This window comes from Danio rerio, chromosome 20, assembly GCF_049306965.1.
Source record: "Danio rerio strain Tuebingen ecotype United States chromosome 20, GRCz12tu, whole genome shotgun sequence".
In the NCBI taxonomy this organism is placed as follows: Eukaryota; Metazoa; Chordata; class Actinopteri; order Cypriniformes; family Danionidae; genus Danio; species Danio rerio.
The window spans coordinates 38416043-38434076 of NC_133195.1; the positions used below are offsets into that span (position 1 = coordinate 38416043).

General features: G+C 35.4%; 1 protein-coding gene across 27 annotated transcripts in view; it reads left to right on the forward strand.

Annotated features, from left to right (window-relative positions):
- cdc42bpab (CDC42 binding protein kinase alpha (DMPK-like) b) overlaps positions 1-18034 on the forward strand; it is a 128543-nt gene that overhangs the window by 46265 nt on the left and 64244 nt on the right. For all 27 annotated transcript variants that reach the window (XM_073932899.1, XM_073932900.1, XM_073932901.1 and 24 more), the window contains 3 exon segments: positions 4738-4829; positions 16879-16962; positions 17320-17415. In XM_073932899.1, coding sequence (XP_073789000.1) covers positions 4767-4829; positions 16879-16962; positions 17320-17415 — 243 coding nt within the window. In that variant the 5' untranslated portion in view covers positions 4738-4766.

Genomic DNA, 18034 nt, shown 5'->3' on the forward strand with positions numbered 1-18034 from the left:
GTTCACCCTGCGTTCGCGTGGGTTTCCTCCGGGTGCTCCGGTTTCCCCCACAGTCTAAAGACATGCGGTACAGGTGAATTGGGTAGGCTAAATTGTCCATAGTGTATGAGTGTGTGTGTGTAGATGTTTCCCAGAGATGGGTTGTGGCTGGAAGGGCATCCGCTGCGTAAAAACTTGCTGGATAAGTTGGCGGTTCATTCCGCTGTGGCGACCCCGGATTAATAAAGTGACTAAGCTGACAAGAAAATGAATGAATGAATGAATGAACAATCATCAAATTACATATATATTACATATATTTCATATAATATTTATTAATAAAATATATTGTTTATAAATGCTAATACTTATTCTGTATTCCATCATATTCTGTATTCTGTAATGTGCTGTTTTCAGCAAAATATGGTGTGAATTCACATTTTAACACATGCATGTATTAATATGTATTTTAATATGTTGAGTTTCATCTCTAATAATTGTTTTTGGCAAATTTGCTTTAGTTCTGCTGGGAATGTAGGTTTCAATAATAATTCAATAATGTCATAAAATGATGACACGTTATAATCATGATTACTCCTATCATGACATTGTATACAGCACTCTCAATGGTGGTTTTGTTGGCATGTTTGGATCTGTCGGCAGCAGGGTGTGTGATGGAGTACCTGACCTGTGATATGTGACTGTGTCGACTGTTAGATTAGCAGTGGGTCAGCGCTTAAGTGTAATTACAGTAGTAATGTGGAGCAATTCTGATGAGATGTAATGACCTGGCTGCGTAATGAAGGCCTGCTGGGACCAAAATGCCTTGGAGCCACCAATTGTATCTTGGTGATCTACCCACTTATTTGCTCTGAAAGACAGATGCTGTACGTTTGAACAGAACAGATAATGACTTAACAAATACAATACTGGAATGTTGAGTGGGAAACATTACATTTAATGCTTTGTTTTTATATTTAGTTCAGAACAGTGCGCTCACATCCAAACGTCACTTGAGCAGTTGCTTGATCAAAAATACAGGCCATTTCCACTCCTATTTTGAGGTAGTTTTCTGATACAAGGTTGGGTATTTATCACATTTTTACATATCTTTATTTTTGATGTTGATTGTAATAAAATTTTTGATCTTTACAGCTGTATAAATTCTTCATAGCCACTTTATTAATCTTTATAGCCACAGTAGCCTAGATAAAGTGCACTATTACTTATAATATAATAAATCAATTATAAAACATGAATCAGTGTCATGAATCATATATTCCACTGTTAGACATGATATAATGACCATATATAATTATCTCTTAGCCTCAGTATGAACATTGAAAGCATTTGGAGAGAAACCAGCTGATAAGACACTAGCTATATTTCCATCCAAAGATGCTAATTAAATGTTTGTGCATAACTGGAATATCACATATGAGACGTGCAAATATAGCAGCATTTCCATCCAAGTAGTCAAAAAAAACAAAAGTTGTCACTTCCTGATTAACTGGTGCCAAATATCAAAAGTAAAAACAAAATCTACTGCGGTAGGACAAGCTGTCAATCTTTTTTTTAATTTAATTTAGTATGCCGATCGCCGACACACAATGACTGTGTGGTGGTGTTTGAAGGCGTCATACGTGGAGCACAGACACTCTAGACAATTCTGGAGGTAATTAATCATATATTAACACTATTACTAATACTATTACTACTATTAATACTGAAATGGTTACATCGTTTTTTGAATGACCAAAACAACATTTCAGATGTTTTACAATGTGCTCAGCCACTGGTTTGTCCATTCACACACATTTTTGTCGTCACATGATCTTATATAACAAAATCACATGACCTTTTTTTAAATGCGCATACTGGAATTTGTTCGGTAAAAGTGTTTCCATTGCAGTTTATGTGCATCTTTTCTCATCGAATAAAAAGTTGCACATACCTTATTTATGTGCATTTTCAAAATATGTGCGCATATTGGCATTTCCATTGACCAGTTTTTATGCGCATGTCGAAAATGCACATAAAAATAGGTGGATGGAAACGTAGCTACTAATCGTCATGAAGAGTTCAGCTCTGAATATTATCTTTGGCAGTATGTGTTTACCTAGACAGAGAGAAATAAATAAAGGAGGCCTAAATCTAAGGTGCCATTTACACATCAGTTAATATGATTGTTTTATTTATTTTTTTACGATAAGTTAATCAGAGTAATAGGAGCACATCTGATCGTTTCTGGGAGCTTATTCGAGTAGTGGGGAGTGCAGTTGCTGATAGATTCACGCTGCTTTGACTGAACCATTGGAATTTCTAATTTATATCCTGAAGATCTGAGTGATCTGTTAGGTTTGTATTCAGTATCTGTAATGAATGGAGGTCCTAGCACAGGGATCCCTGCACAGTTTATTTCCAACCCAAATTAAACACACCTCATCAAACTAATTGAGTCCTTCAGGTTTGTTTGAAACCTACAGGTAAGTGTGTTGGAGCAGGGTTGGAACTAAACTGTGCAGGGCTGCGGCCCTCCAGGAATTGAGTTTGACATCCCTGTCCGAAGCCATTAAGTGATTTATTGATAAACAAATAACAATACTTTAAAATCTATTTTGAATGTACCTGAGAGCCACTGTATTGACCTGAGGACAGATGTGATGTGCTCAGATTTTTTTGGTTCTGGTCAAAATCCTGACAGCAGCGTTCTTGATGAGCTGCAACTGTGACTGATTTTTTCTATTACAGTAATCCACCCTGCTGCTGATAAAAGCATGAACAAGTTTCTCTAAGTCGTCACTGGAAACAATGGATCTAGTTCTTGCAATGTTTTTGTTATGATAGTACTTATATCTGACTCCAGAATAGCACAACGATTCGTGACCTTACTTTTTGTTGTGTGACCCTTAGAGCCAAGGTAGGCATTCCCCTTGAGAACCTCATTTCTGCTCCAAAATGCAATGACTTCAGTATCCTAGCTTTCCAAGAAAGTCTGCTCAAAATAGTTGAAGAGTGTGCTTAATGTCAAGGGAGGTCATACAAAATTCTGACTTTTGCCCAAAAGGCCATTTGTGTGTGTGTTTTTGTGTGTTTAATTTGGTGTATGTATTTCAGTTAGTATCTTGTAGAAACCAAAATAAAAATATAGATGGTCATTAAAACTCTGCAAGGTCTAAAAAAGACAAAATACAGTATATGGACTTGATTAGTTGGTAAAAAAGAAGTAGGAAATATGGCTCAGAAAGGTGCAGTAAGTCCTGAGGAAAGGAAAGTTGCTGTAATACTTATAGGACATTCACATTTGTAAGTGTGGTTTAAGTGTTTTGGAATCTTTAAAGAATTTATTCAGTCTGAAAGAGCAGAATAAGCTAAAACCCTAATAAGAGTTCAGTTTGACCTGTTTGTTGTAGGCTGAGAGACATTCTCCTGACTTAAAAAAAAAAAAAGTTTCCTTTTATCTCCTCTTCAGTATGGCTATGGCAACAGAGCCACCCCTCCCTGTGCGGATGATGCTGATTGGATGAGATTTAGGGTCTGAGTCTGCAGCAGTGGAAATAGCAGCAGCAGCAGCAGCACACTTCAGTAATGTGTACCAGATACGTTAGATATGCTCAAGCTGTGGGAAAATATGATTATTTTTAATTCTTACTTCATTCTCAGATGTTGAGGTCAGAGAAGCATTGACTCTGGAGATGGGAGCTGCGGTGTGTTTGTGTCCTGGTTGAGGATAAACATGGCAGACTTTTATCCTTATCGCACTGCGGTTGAGATCATCCTCTGCTCTGTTCCCATGTTTTCCCACTTGTTAGATATGTGAGGCAGGGATGGCAGGTCTCTGTTGAGGATGGTTACACCCTGTGAATAAATAACACATACACAATGCTGCTGATGTAGTAAAATGATGATTTCATTTGCATAATGTGAGGCATAATGTGCATAATGATATAAACACGTATCATAAATATGTTATATGTTTGTTTTTGCATGTTAATAAAACATTACTTTAATTCAGACTGCATTAATTTGATTAAAAATACAATAAAACTATACAATGATAATTATCATTGCAGCTTAAACCAGTAGGTTTTTTATTTTTATTTTTAATGTAATTTATGACAAAGGAGAAGATTTAGCATCCTTTCTCCAGCCGTCTGCATCACATGATACTTCATAAATCAGTTAGTTTATTTGGTGCTCAATAAACATTTCTCATTATTATTGATTTGGAAAGCTGTGCTGGTCATACTTTAGGAAACTTTTATTATTCTTAGAAAGGGCAGTTTTTATGTGAAATACAAATATTTTGTAGCAAACTGCAACCTTAATGAGTAAAAATGTTCATTTCCTTTTAAAGTAATCAGTTAATTTTTATTTTGAGCAAACATAATCATGAATTTCATTGCTATAATTTATAGAAGACACTCACTAAAATTAATCCACTTAATTTCATTTCATTTTGGGCCAGATTTACCACACGCAAATCCAAAACAATAATTTCTTTGTGTGATTTACAGATGATGCACATATTAAAGAACAAGCACACAGCAGTTTTTGTTTCTTCATCATGGTTAGAGAGTTGCAACAGAGTTGTTAAGAAAATATTTGATATTCACAATGTCAAAGTTATTCTACTTAATTTATTATTTTAGTTTATTTAATGTATGTATATATCTTATACATACATTAAATCTACAATAAAATTGTTGTTCACATACATTTTAACTGATTGTGCCCTGATTTGTTTTGTTTTTACAGCCAAACCTTTCACATCAAAGGTCAAACAGATGCGCTTACACAAGGAGGACTTTGAGATCCTGAAGGTGATTGGACGGGGAGCTTTTGGAGAGGTATGTATTGTTCGTGTTTCTATAGGATTTTTCATTTTTCTGTGATCAATATTGCGATATGAATATGGTTTCATAATATGGTTTGAATAGCACTATAGAGTCTAACATTATTCAGGTACAGAAATCGAGTAACCAAATATTTAAAAAATGCTTTTATTATTTACTTTGTCTTGTTTTTAGTTTTTAGTCTTATAAAAAAATTCATAGAGCAAGTAAAAATATTGTTTTGTTTTCAACTGAAATGATTAAAAACTAAGGGCCCTGTCATACACCCGGCGCACTGTAGCGCAAGACGCAGCGCAATAGTCTTTTGGTAGTTTCAGCTTGGCGCAAGAGTCATTTTGAGGCGTTGTGCTACGCTGTTTAAATAGCAAATGCATTAGCGCTCATATGTGCGCTCATAGGCGTTCTGGTCTAAAAAGGGAGGCGTTCTGAGGCGGACCGCTGGCGCGTTGCTATTTTGAGAAACTATAATAGATTTTTCATTAGACCAAAACTAACCTGGTCTAAACTCCGGCGCAGAGTTGCGCCTCGCTTACGCACTTCTTAATACGCACAAGAGAGCAATAGGCAAATATCTTTACATATGAAAAAATTTAAATATTAAGGATATATATAGGATATAATAAGAATAGATATAGGATATAAATATAAAGGATTAAAATATTACAAAACATTATTTTCTAGCCTACATAAATATGAAAAATCACTGCTTTTATGTCTTCTTCATCTCAGGAGGTTTTTTCAGTTCATTCATAACAATTTGCTTTTGTATAATGGTATTATTATTCGCAGTATTATTTAATATATCCATATTTATATTTGTTTTATTAAAAACAAGTTTAGATTTGCCCACCTGTCAGGTTTTAGACCATATGGGGCATGGCAGGTGTATTTGGAAATAACTCAGTATTTTGACCACACTTGGTCATTATTGTTAATTTATTTGTTTGCTAGAAATTAGAACTGAATTTAGAAATAGTTTTGAAACAAATCTTTGCGCTTAACAAACGAAATTAATTATTTATAGGCTAATTGATGTCTGTGCATAAAGGTTTCCCTATCCAAGAGCGAAAGTGAAAGTAGATCCATTATCTCTTATTCTCACGCAGTAGATGCTCTGTTTAACAGTTTTCTGTTAAAAAACTGTCAACTGTTAACTGTTTGCTTGTGAAATGCTCATTTTTTCCACTTAGACTTACTTGGCGTCCTGTAAATAGCGAATGCGCTCTTGGCGCGATGCAGCTGGCTCTAAAAGGGAATGGGAGATGAGACTCTAATTAGTTTATTCTCAAAACACACCTATAACTCATTAAGAAAATAAACTCAACCCTTTTAGCCCATGCGCCTCGGCACAAAGCAGGTTTTCCCGTCCGTAAATTAGCAAAAATGCGTTCTGACACGCCCTGAAAGCGTTTGCGCCCTGCGTTTGTGCCCTGCGTTTTGCGCTCTGCGCATGGACCATCAAAATAGAGCCCTAAGAGTTTTTTCTTAAAACAAATAAATATTTTTGCCTGTGGGGTAAGTAAAAAATAATGTTTTCACTTTGAAATGTAAATATTTAGACTTGAAACAAGACAGCAGTTCTAAACTAAAAAACAAACAAACATTTTTTTTGTATACAATTATATAAACCCATATAAATAAAGTATTAAAGACAATTTCTGTATTCTCTGTACAACTATAAATCAGACTCAACATTACATATCTTGCAATGTGAACAATGCAGCATCAGTGCTGCAACAATATATTGTGCAGGTCTAATAGGAACATTCAAGTTGTTTTACATCCTACAACAGTCCCATTTCGCATCTTTTAATGAGTTAGTATACTGATTTTCCGTAAGCGTGTTGCAGAGTAAGGACATTCTTCATGCAGTTTTTTAAAGAGCCCGAGGTGGTTGATGTTCTTTTGTAATGACAGATGTGTGATGTAGTCACTGGGGAATGTGTGGTGCACAGGTAGGCCAGGAAACCAGCACTATTAAATTTCCTAGTGATCCCTGGCTGCTCAGAATGGGCCATGAAGTGGGAACATTGGTCTGGAGTAATGTTTTAAAACCCGGCAAATGGTTTATGGAATTTCTACACAGGTTTTATTTGACAGGGTCAACGTTTTGTTGAAGGAAAAGTTACATAAAAATAAATATTGCGCCATTATTTACTGTCATTTTATAACCTGTGTAACTTCTTGAGGACTATTGGATGTCATACAGACTACTTTTAAAACCTTTATTTAGTTCCTATTTCATCCTTATTATAGCTTTAAAGCTTTTTGAAGAGATTGTGCGCCCAAAACGGAAAATTCTGTCATCATTTTCTCAGACTTCAAATGTCACAAACCTGTTTGAGTTTATTTTTCTATTGAACACAAAAGAAGTTTTTCCTACTTGTATGGAAGTCAAGGCTTACGGGTTTCCAACATTCTTCCAAATATCTTCTGTGTTCAACAGTTTAAAGAAACTCATTAAGGTTAGGAAGTTGGAACCACTTAAGGGAATGTAAATAGTGAGTAAATTCATTTTTGGTTGAACTATCCACTTTAGGTTCATTCTCAAAAGGTATCAGTTCCAGAATAATTTTCTTTTCTCCTAATAGATGATAAAAGCTTTCAGAATTCATCTTGGTTTAAAGCGCAACATTTAAAGTGACGCAACGTTTTATTGTGCAATCGTTTGCCCTAATCTTGTGATTGTTATTGTGACATTGGTAGTTATCATTTTTGATGTGAACACATACATGGTTTTTCGAGTGAAAGGACTTTAAAAAAAAATCCATTTAAGTTTCATGTACTGTACATACAGTTAGCATTTCTGTGTGGAGTTTGCATGCTCTCCCCGTGTTCACGTGGATTTCCTCTGGGTGCTCCGAATTTGGCCCACAGTCCAAAACCATGCGCTATAGGTGAATTGAATGAGCTAAAAATTGGCTATAGCGTATACGTGTGTGTGTGTGTGTGCGTGAATGCGAGAGTGTATGGGTGTTTCCCATTACTGGGTTGCATTTGGAAGGGCATCGCTGTGTAAAGCATATGCTATAATAGTTGGCAGTTCATTCCACTGTGGCAACCCCTGATAAATAAGGGACTAAGGCGAATGAAAATGAATGAATGAACTAATAAATCAGGTTTGTCCATATTTAACCCAATTTGGACTGAAATTACCCAACAGAGTGTTTAGAGTTAACACTTAATGCGCATGTACATAATGTTACAAAATTTTCACAAAGACAATAGCTGTGTCCGAAATCGCCTACTGCTCAGTAGGTACTGCATTAGAAATAGGGCTGGGCGATTAGTCGAAAAATAATCTAAATTGATGTTCATAACCTATAATCGATCAAATTTTTCCAGGTCAATTTTTTTTAGATTACTTTCCCTACCGAGTGTGGATTCACATGACCCCTCTCTGTTAAAGCTGATTTATACTTATTATGTTTTAAACTTACTATATTATTCTGATATCATACTTCTGCCAAGCGCTCACATACAGTCCAGCGCAACCTTCACATACAGTACCTGCGCACCTCTCAAAAAAATGTAACTACACGTCATAACGACGCATAGAGGAAAGTTTGTGATTGGTCAGTTTGGTAGCAGTGACGAGGGTGGTTGGTATAAAGAGTCGTGCTTTAGACAATGTGTGTTTTAATTTCAGTTGTTCAACATTGATGTTCAGTAAAACAGTGGTTCTCAAAGTGGGGGTCGGGACCCCTTGAGGGGTCGCGGAACAATGAAGGGGGGTCACCTGGTGATTTCCAAAAATCTACTTATTATTATTAGACCATAAGAATTACCATATTTTATCCATAACCAACTGATGAGAAAAAACAGCCGTTTATAGTTACTATAGTAGCTTATTTACTTGTTCTATTGGATTTCGACCCTGGGGTAAATACATTATTTTAAAGACAGCATTAGCGTCAGATGCAGCAGATTGATTTTATAACACCAGGTTAAACTTTCTGGCCCATTTACAGCACTGAAATACATTAAAAAAATTAAACGAAGAATAGACTTTGGTCTATTGGTGTGTGTGTGTATGCGCCATTGCATGCAAGTTTTCTGTATTTATAACCACCTCAGGGGATATTGGGGGTCGCGAGTCACTGGTATTGTTATTTTAGGGGTCGCGTGCTGAAAAGTTTGGGAACCCCTGCAGTAAAACATCGTAGATAATAGATAGTATGTGTTTCTTTCAACTATTTTAAAATCAAGTAACACACCCTACATTTAAAAATCTCTCACTTGTAATATGTGAGCATATTTACTGTACAAAACTTGTTAGTGAACTATAAGTGCGAAAAAATGAATCAAATAAATAAATAAAAGAATCGTTTAATAATTGCAATCGAGTTAAAATGTTCAATTAATGGATTTTGATTTTAGGCCAAATCGCCCAGCCCTAGTTTGAATTTAAATGTACTACTCGACCGTTAGAAAAGTGTTACTGTGTCACATTTCAGAGGCTGTATCCTCCGAAGGATGCAGACTTTAAAGGTGAGTCCTTTTGAAGTCTACACAGTCCGAACAGAGCATTTTGAAAAGAGACGATCAAGACTTCAGGATCTAGACTAGGACAGATCTCTCAGCTGCCGTTAATAAGTGGTAATAAAATTTGTAATTTTTTTTTCTCAAAATGATTTTAAAACTTATTGAAAGCGATCTAAAGGCAAAGCGAGGTATACATAAGCGGGAAATATATTTCCTTTGATCCATACATGTAGACATAAACATGTAAACTGTCTATAAAATCACTCTTTTGTAAGACATGTCATACTCTTTTTGTTTTTTAACACGTGTTTACATATGCACATAAAATAAACCTAACTCGTACATTTAATCCAGAGTTTTGTTTTAAAAACATCCTGCCGTTATCAGTGTTCAATGAATCTAAAGACTTTCGAGGCCGCGAAGGATCCACCAGTTGTGTCCTTTATTACCTGAGAAACAAATGACACATTTGGAGGCTGCCTTTGAAGGAGCCTTTGAATGTTTTTGAAATGAGATGGCCTTTGGCATGCCGAATATCCTGCAGGGCATCATATTGTAGCGTAGCGTCTGTCCGATGCCCACTTTAGAATCTTGCTTGAAGTAGTAGATCATCCGGGTACTTCTTGCATACTGATTTTTGAATTCTCTGCATGGACATACTACTCAGCTCAGATACTACACGGATTTTAATTTACTATATAATATGGAAGTGTACGGTTTTGAACACAGCCATTGATTATCGTTTTCCAAAGCTTGCAAAATTTTTCAGAAAGTTTCAGGCCACCCACCATGCTTATGTGATTTAAACTAATGGACAAAATGTTTTATTGAAATTTCTACATGGAAACAATGAAATGATTCCGCTTTCTAAATGTAAGCAAATATTCCTGTAGCTAATCTTTCTATCATACAGATATAATTGAAACAAATTCCTGGGAAATCAAGAGACTCACATTTTCCAAGAAGTAAAATGCATTAACAACTGTGTCTGCAAAAAGACAAAAAAAAAAAAAAGAAAAGAAACTGAAACGCATTTATTAGATTTTGTGGAATGGAAATACATCAAAGATTCTTGGGATTAAAGTGGATTTTAAAGGGCAGTATGTGTCAGTCGTTGAGTTTTCCTCCACTTGTCAGCGTCTGGTGAGCTGTGATTCATTGGCTCCCGCCTCAGTGGGAACGTTTTTGGTCTGACACGCCACTCGACAGGGTTTCCGGCCTGCGTCTGCTTACTTCAGGCCAGCTGGAATCAACAGCTCACGGAAACCTAGCAGAAAGTCGGTTCTGCTTGATGGGAGCCTGTTTCCAAAATAACACCAGAAAGGAAACCACGCAGCTGTGAGAAAACGTGCAAAGGAATAGATTGAGGATCAGTCACACACTTTCATCTCCTGACACATACAGATACACAAGAAAACAAAGGGCCAATGATATCACTTCCTGTGGAGGCTGATATACAGAATCTTAAATTTGAAGATGCTGTGTCATCATTTTCAAACCATTTCAATTCCACTCATTGTGATGTATTTTTAAAATAAAGTGCTTAAATATTATGAATCTAAAATGCATAAGAGGCATATTTGATATTCAGAATTTAATTCATATGGAATTAAAAATAAGGTTCAGACAGTGTGCAAATGTGTGATTACTCATAAAAAAGTAAATCTTTTTTTTTTTTCAGAATTATTATTTTTTTAAGCATCAAAGCAATGAAGGTATAATACAGCTTTTGAATTTCTCTCATACATTCAATTCAGAGCTTTTTTGATCACAACATAACTAGCCTCTCACCATTTTCACCAGCTACAATGTTGTTGGGAAATATATCTTTAATATGCATAAATTTGACTTTGACGTGCTAAAATGACTTGGTTTTAGATTTTGTTATATGGCCACATGCATTTCACTTGTGACCTTGCTCAATGTGTATGAGCAATGGGTTGTGGATTCATAGTGTCACACTGCAATTAGTTTTTATTTCACATGACTTTTCAGGGCTCAAATTAAGGATTTACCAAATTTATCTCTGACCACACCCAAAATAAATAATTATTTTTTTGCCATAAATTTTAAATAATGTGTCAAAACAAGCAAAATATTGTTGTATACATGCACTTTATTCAACAAAACTTTTCTTAAAAAAAAAAATTGATTAATAAAAATAATTATTGTCATGTATCTAAAATAATGCATAGTCTGAGTCCTGGCTAAAGGTCTCAGATCACCAGTTAACTAAATGGGGAGTTAATCTCCTAATAATGCAATCTTATTGTAATACATAAAATATATTAACAAAAATGATGTAGTATATTATATTAATATTATAAATTGATATAATTATTATAATTATATATAAAATATATATTAACAAAAAATAACACTAAGCAAAAGAAAGCAGGTGAAAAACATACTGTGAATGATAATGAAAGGATGATGGCATTAACATTAGCCCTGTTAATAGTCAGTTCAAAGAATGGGTAAATCGAAAGCAGATGGACATTAACTTAAATAATTTTGGCCTTAATAATATATTTCTTTAATAATATATTTTTATTTTTTCAATCAATTAAAAAATTTATTAATATACTGACATTGTTTGAGAATTTCTTCCAGACTGTTTCATAATTTCACACCACATACAGACATACACAAATGTTTAAAAGTTGTCCTTGTTTTCAACCTCCTTTTTATTTTTTAAAGATTTTATTTTTCTCTCAGATTATATCCCCATTGTCTTTCTTCAAAAAACTTTTGTATGCATTTTAGAAGTAATTTATTCCTAACTTTAAACACAAGTTGTGCTGTTTGAAATTTAACCAAATCATTAACCTTAAGTATCTTCAATTTAAGAAAATAAGAATTCTTATGCTCTAAATACCCCACATTTTCTATCATTTGAATGTGAATAGACGCACACATCTCTGTGCTGCATGTCTTAGCAGTTAAACTGGCCTTTATTTGTGAGTTGATGTGTAGGGTGTGGAAAGGGGAATCTCTGAGCATGTCATCACATTCTTGATGGCAGAAAGTGAAGAGCAAACAACTGAAGGAGTCTCCTCTATTTCCTCTATCAGCGAAGTCGGGGCCAAGAACAGTTTGCTCCTTCACAGCTATGTCACTGAGCACTGTTTTGTACAGGCCGTCGTTTAATAGAGTGATGACATCACACATCTGACAGCCTGATGCTTTATTTTTCCTCTTCAGGGCAGATGCTTGATAAGATCATTGGCTTGCACTACAAGGACTATTATCTGATGGCATTCAGAGTCATATGTTTTTCAGGGTATTTAAAGTGTGTTGATTGTAGTCTTACAAAGATGCCATTTGCAGCATATTGTTACAAATAACTGTCCAATTAGTCAGAATAGACTGTCTGAATGCCATTTATAATGTTTGACTTCTACTTTAAATATATGCTGTTTTTGTGCTGTGTCCTGAAGAAACTTTATCATGGCGTTGTTCTACAAAAAAGAGAAAAAATTAAGCTTCATAACTAATAAAAGTTATAGTAGTAATGTTTGTTGAGCACCATATCTGCACATTAAAACAATTTCTGAGAGAACATTTTCAGATGAAAAGATTATATTTATTTTTAATGCAAAAAACAAACTAATTGAACCATACAAAACATTGGAGTAATTTGAAGTAAACAGTTAAATAGTTAATTTAAATGTTGCCAGATCTTTTTTTAGAGACTAATTATTTGGCTTTCTTTCCCTTTAATATGACAGTGTTGAGGAAAGTTTGTTCTAAAGGGGAACTATTATGCAAAAATCACTTTTTTAAGGGCTACTTTTTAAACAGTTGTGTGGCAACAATGTGTAAATATAGCCAGCCTCTAATAACAGGGCTTGAAACTGCGACCATTTTGGTCACATATGCGCCCGAAATTTTATGTATGCGACCTCAAAATATTTTTGGAGCATTTGTGCTAGTGCATAAAATTGTTGTGTGCGACCAGTTTTTACTGAAAAATTTTCACCACATGCGCAGATTTAGGAGACATTCACGCAGAATGCAAAACGCACCCGCAATGCTTGCCACGCCTTCGCGCTCTTCTTATTCGCCCACTGCTCTAGAACTGACCACGAATGGATTGGTTAATATCAATCACTCAGTCAATGCCTTCTGGCTTGGGATGACAGGGAAAGCTCCAACCGCGAAAATGTTAAGCGCTGAAGATGAAAATTAAAATAACACTGACAGATATTGTTTTAGAACCCATCTAAAGTTACAAATAGTGACACATCTTAGTAGTGATCATGTGTTGAATGTTAGTCCACCATCTATACTTTTCGAAGAGTGGAAAAAAGACTTCCATTGGCTTCAAGTCCGCTATGAAAAGTCTGTGGGATGGAATTTTCAGGTAAATGTTTGCCACATCTAGCACGAGAGCTTCTGTTTAATCTTTCATTTAATTGCCAGATGCTGTCCGCCGTGCAAGTGGCAGCTATATGTAAAATTAAACACCACGTACACCATCGGAAATGGGCTTGCACTGAGTAAACTAATATTGCTACTCATGAAAAGACCGGTTTTGCTATTAACATGACGTATCCATATAATAAGGTACAGTAAATGTCAAAAGCATCAGTGCAATATCAGACAGCACCCGTGAGAGCAGCACAGTTATATTGTTAACTGATTCATTCATGTCAAGTAGTGCGTGCAGGGCCGGTGAGCTGTCCGTGTATCTTTTAGTCACTCAGTTATGTTATAAAAAAATGTATTTCTTGTGATAACAGGATTTCGTTGAGACATATTTTCCTCACGCAGGCATATTTTTTTGCTTGTTAGTTTGATTAGTGTTGATTTCAAATGCAATAAATCTGTTTGATTAAAACTTGTAGTATAATTGGTGTGTGCGACAAAATTTTGGCTGATGTTGCCTACATTTTTAATACAAGTTAGGAGCACCGGTGCTACCAAGCAAAAAGGTTAATTTCGAGCCCTGAATAATAATAGTTATAAAATTCACATTTCATAAAAATAGTCTGTAAAAACACTTTGATTGACAGTAGAGTCTTCACGTGCTCAAGATAATGTCAGCAACTAAGAAGATTTTAAATGTGGAGTTTTAGGATGCACAAACGCACACTGTAGTCTCTATAGACTGTGTTCTTCTGAGAAACTTCTTTTCACATTTTAGTTTTTCACACAGATAACGTTAGACCTGTTTTGAATCTGCCTCTGTGCTGACACATAGCCCTTTTTTAAGGGGTGAACTAAAAACTTTTTTGAGGCTGGGAGCACAATCTCAGTTGAATTTAAAGGGACAGTCACCCAAACAGCACGATTTGGATTAAAGAGTTTTTAAAGAGTTATTTAAAATTATTTGTGGGGTATGTTGAGCTAAACTTTTACATACACACTCTAGGGACACTTTACACACACTCTAGCCTTTTAAAAGTGGTGTTTATTACAATATTAAATAAATTTTTAAAGAAAGTCACTAAATGTGTTACTCTGATATTTTGAAGGAAAGTAATGTGTTGAATTATGTTAGTTTTGCTTTTTTTCATCTCGGCTGGGCATAAGATTATTTAATATAATACTTTTAAAAGTAGATCCCCCAACACGGATTATGACAGAACAGTAGCTAGACTCGAAGTGATGAACTTGGAGAAGGGTAGCCAGGGGTCTAGAACTCAAACTTGGCAAATGGAAGTGGCTCTATATGTCAGCGCACTGCTAATCGACACATAAATGTTGCCAGATCTTGAGTATTCATTCATTTATTTTCCTTTGGCTTAGTTTCTATTTCAGAGGTTGCCACAGTGGATTAAACCACCAAGTATTCCAAACACCCTTACACACTCATTCATACGCTCTCTCATACACTATGGCCAATTTAGTCTATTCAATTCACCTATAGCGCATGTCTTTGGATTGTGGGAAAAACTGGAGCACACTTGGAGGAAACCTCCACACAGAAATGCCAACTGGCCCTGCCTGGGCTCAAACCAGTGACCTTATTGCTGTGAGGCGACAGTGCTAACCACTTAGCCACCGTGCTACCTAGATCTTGAATTAAAAAAAACAAAAAAAACATAAACTTAAACCCAAACACTTTAACTCAGAAATGAATAGGGCACATTTAAATATATTCACCCCCACCCCCCCTGGCAACATGGCAACAATTACTGAACACACTGAAATCATATGTGTTCTTATTTATATTTGCTCCGAAACCTTAACAATGTTTATGTAAAGGTTATAGAGAACAATGGTACTTACATCAAAAGAAAACATATTTCTGCTGTAATCTTTCATTTTCTTTACTGATTGCTGAACGACCACGCTTTTCTGGTAATAATATTTTGCTTCTAAGTAACACTTTTGTGTGAATAACAAAAAAAAACACACTCTTGAATTGTTTATGACCACATAAAGCTAAAGATCACGTGTAAGATCCAGTGGTGTAAAGTAACAAACTACAAATACTCAAATTACTGTAATTGAGTATTTTTTCTCAGGAATTGTAATTAACTAAGTAGTTTTAAAAATGTTTACTTTTACTTTCCCTTGAGTACATTTTTAGTGATGTATTAGTACTTTTACTCCCCTACTTTTCTTCAACCTGCAGTCGCTACTTTATTTTTTTTTAAATTAGATTAACTTAAATCGCTTCATAATGAAAAACCTCAAGACATGGATATTTATAATTGCAGCAAACTTTTCGGAAGCATTAAAAGTGACCAAGAAAATATACAAAATCGCTACACGCTGTGACCTAGAGACTGTTTAGATACGTGTCACTGATGAGAAGATGATATATGTTTATTGTATGATGACCGAAATTGCCTTAAACACCCAGCAGGCAACATGAAGTCAGATTGACGTTGTACCTTAACATGGTGGGGACGTTGCATTTTGTCTGGAAATGAAAATCGTGTTGACGTCAGAACTCAATGTCAGGCCGACGTCAATGTCCAACCTGAAATCAACCAAATATCAACGTCTAATGATGTTACAGCTTGACGTTGTGTGGACGTTACCACTATAATGTCAATCAGATGTTGGGTTTGGTTGCCATACCTGACGAATAAATGTCATTATTTAAGGTCAATGTGACGTTGATTTAAAATGTTGAAGTTGGATTTTGGTCACCTTCTAACCTGAAATCAACCAAACATCAGCATCATTTTACATCATTACTGGACATCAAAATAATGTTGCCCTTAGACACTGGCTAGACATTGAATTTAGGCCACCTGACATCATAACCTAAATCTAACCTATCATTAACGTCTTATGACGTTGTGTGCCTGCTGGACAATAACTACATGCACTACAGAATGTTACGTTTACACACAAGTAAATTACATGTAAATGCATCAGCTTTTTACAGTGTAATACTCACTACTCACTACTCTTGAGTACTTTTAAAATGTCTACTTTTTTACTCATACTTTGAGTAATATTTACAACAGATACTTTTACTCTACTTGCGCTACATTTTTGGGCAAGTAATGGTACTTTTTCTTGAGTATGATTTTTCAATACTCTTTCCATCACTGGTAAGCTCACATCAGGACTGTTTTTGTCTCTCTTCCAGGTTGCAGTAGTAAAAGTGAAAAACACAGACAAAGTATTTGCCATGAAGATTCTCAACAAATGGGAAATGCTCAAAAGGGCTGAGGTAAAGCTGCTGTTTTACTGTTTTAACCACAAATTACATGAATGCTTTCTCAAGACTGGATTTTCTATAATGTACAAATCTTGATCCACTTAGCATCAGACTTTTATCCATTTTATCTGTTCCCCTGTCCTGTCATTCCTTAGTTTCCTAGTAGAGAGTTACTTTCTCTGTCTTTGCCCGTTACACGAGAAACCACTTAAAAACAAACAGCCTTTGCTCTGTGTGATTCAGAAACCATTCTTCACAATGGAAATAAGTAGAAATAGACCCCTTGGCTGGAGTAATTCTTAAGTATGTGAGGCTCATTTTTGACTCTAAAAAGTGGTTTTCTTTTGACGTTTAACCCTGTTCCCACAGACGGCATGTTTTCGGGAGGAGCGGGACGTGCTGGTGAATGGGGACTGTCAGTGGATCACGACATTACACTATGCTTTCCAGGACGAGAACAACTTGGTGCGTGAGAAGTCTCAAGCTCACATTAAGGCCGATTCACATTTGCTCGATAAGCTGCCGAGGGGGAGATAATGCGATGATCATCAATCAGAGTTTCAAGGGACACTATCTTACAATATCTGTGTCATGTTGTGCATATAGCGTGACTGGAGAAGAGAGTCTCTAATATGAATTATCATTTTGAGTTCAGCTCAGGAGTAAGGGAATGAAACTGGAGGGAGAGAGTGATTTGAAGAGGTTTTAGATCAAAGACTGTCATGGACAATTGATATGGGATGGGTTAATCTTAGGGTAAAGGGAATTTTAAACCATATAGACTGCCTGTGATTAGGACTGCACCATATGACTGTTTTATCATAAGGACAAAATAAAAATCTATTGTTTTATATTATACTATATGATTTATTGCATGGTGTCACAAAAAACATTGTTTACAGTACTAGTTTACATTGAGTGAATTATTACATGTCATTATGGAAAAGCAAACATAAACATGTACAACAGGATCAGGAGGAAGCCATTTTGAAAGTGCAATGTTTACCTTTTGCATTTTATTTAGCAATTTATTATTTAATTTATTTATTTAAATTTATTATTTTTATTTCAGAGCTGTAATCAT